Source organism: Ctenocephalides felis, unplaced genomic scaffold (assembly GCF_003426905.1).
Source record: "Ctenocephalides felis isolate EL2017-DRISC unplaced genomic scaffold, ASM342690v1 CF-g0.4_SCAFFOLD_00845, whole genome shotgun sequence".
NCBI lineage: Eukaryota > Metazoa > Arthropoda > Insecta > Siphonaptera > Pulicidae > Ctenocephalides > Ctenocephalides felis.
The window spans coordinates 75,542,166-75,544,020 of NW_020536999.1; the positions used below are offsets into that span (position 1 = coordinate 75,542,166).

A 1,855-nucleotide genomic window follows, 5' to 3' on the forward strand; every position below is an offset into this window, starting at 1 on the left:
TTGTTTAATTGCATCATATCTTGCAGATTTAGAGTAATGAAAATGTTCTGACGCGTTAAGAAAAGGAAGCATTTCTCTAACGCAATTCAAATGTGCTCGCCTATCTCGACATACGCCGTTTCATATAAACATCACCATACACAGACCAGACTGATATATTGAACTATGATTGAACAATTATCCTGGTTGATAAGCAGATCATGAGGTTATGAATACTACGAGTATATAATTGCAGTTACTTGCGTGTAATCCATTTCCACCGATTTTTTATTAACGAATGATTATAATTTTCATATTTATGACTCTTTTATAATAGCAAAGTGTTTAAATTTCAATTCTACAAAATAATGAAAAAAATCAATATTATGATTGTTATTCAACTTGTAATATATTGGACGCGAATATGTTTGCATATTATCATGTTTCATCAACATACAATTTATCATGCTTCAAAACTCTGAGATAATATTTAACAGATTCACTGCTTTCGAAATTAATATTAGAGTTTTTTTTATTTATTTATTGTAATGTCATCTGATATGAGTCATATTGCCACCACTTAGTGTACAAAGAAATCTATATACAATAAACTTTGAATACTAATCTATATACAATAAACTTTGAATACTTATATATATATATATATATATATATATATATATATATATATACAATATAATGTCGAATTTTTAAATTAAATTTTTAAACTATTCTCAATAAGAAATTCGTTAATAATACTACAGGGTCCGGCACTCGAAGTGTAACCAACTTCAAACCGCTCGCGTAGCTTGTGCACGGGTACCAACTGTCAGTAAGTTAGCTAAATGATAGTTTGGTATATTGTTTATAAGCGCACGAAAGTATTTAGTCGACAGTGAACGCGAAAAAAAGAAATCAGTAATGGATTTGAAACGTAACAGTGAGATTAAATTAATAAATTATATATAGCTGGAAAAACACAACCAGCGATTGTTCGAGGGCTCAAACACCTGAAAGTGAATAAAGTTTTCGTTTATCGCACCATAACTCGTTACAATGAAACTGGTAGCATCGCAAAACGTCATGAAGGTGGTCACCAAAAGACTGCAACGTCACATGAGATGGTCAAAAAAGTGAGAAAGCGACTCGAGCAAAATCCCCGACGAAGTGCCAATTAAATGGCAGAAGAACTTAACATTTCTGACCGTAGCATCCGCCGCATACTGAAAAATGATCTCAAGGTCAAGCTTTATAAGATCCAAAAGGCACATGATCTTACGCCAAAACAGCAGCAAGTGAGACTTCAGAGAGCTAAGGAGTTTCTTCGCCGGGCCGAAAGTGGTAAATTTCCGAACATTGTGTTTTCCGACGAGAAAATTTTCACAATTGAGCAATTCGTAATTTCTCAAAACGATAGGGTTTACTGGACTGAACGTTCAAACAAGCATTTGAGCCATCGACTGGCCATCAGGAGGCAACACCCGCCACAGAAAATGGTTTGGGCCGCTGAAATCGCAGATGGGCGATCTACAATCGTTTTCATCGAGCCTGGCGTCAAGGTAAATGTTCAATATTATCGGGAAAGTATTCTGAAGGTTGCTTTGAAGCCATGGGCAGACAATCATTTCGGTGGCAGACCATGAACGTTTCAACAGTACTCGGCATCGTCTCATAAAGCTCGAGTGAACCAAGAATGGCTGAAAATCAACGTTCCGAACTTCAAAACGTCCGCACAATGGCTCTCGAATTCACCAGACGCGAATCCTATGGATTATTCTCTTTGGGCCATTTCGGAGAGCAAGGTCCGAACTAAGAGGTACATCAGTTTCGAGGCGCTAAAAAAAGTCGTTATCCGCCAGTGGGCCAAAATACCTGC

General features: G+C 36.4%; 1 protein-coding gene across 1 annotated transcript; it reads left to right on the forward strand.

Moving 5' to 3' along the window:
* The first annotated feature begins 1,157 nt into the window (after positions 1–1,157).
* Positions 1,158–1,622, forward strand: LOC113389345. The gene has a single exon (XM_026626395.1). The coding sequence runs from the start codon at positions 1,158–1,160 to the stop codon at positions 1,620–1,622; it is 465 nt and encodes a 154-aa protein (XP_026482180.1).
* Positions 1,623–1,855: the final 233 nt, after the last annotated feature.

Coding starts and splice junctions, on each gene's coding strand:
- LOC113389345 (XM_026626395.1), top strand. CDS start 1,158: ATGGCAGAAGAACTTAACATTTCTGACCGTAGCATCCGCCGCATACTG.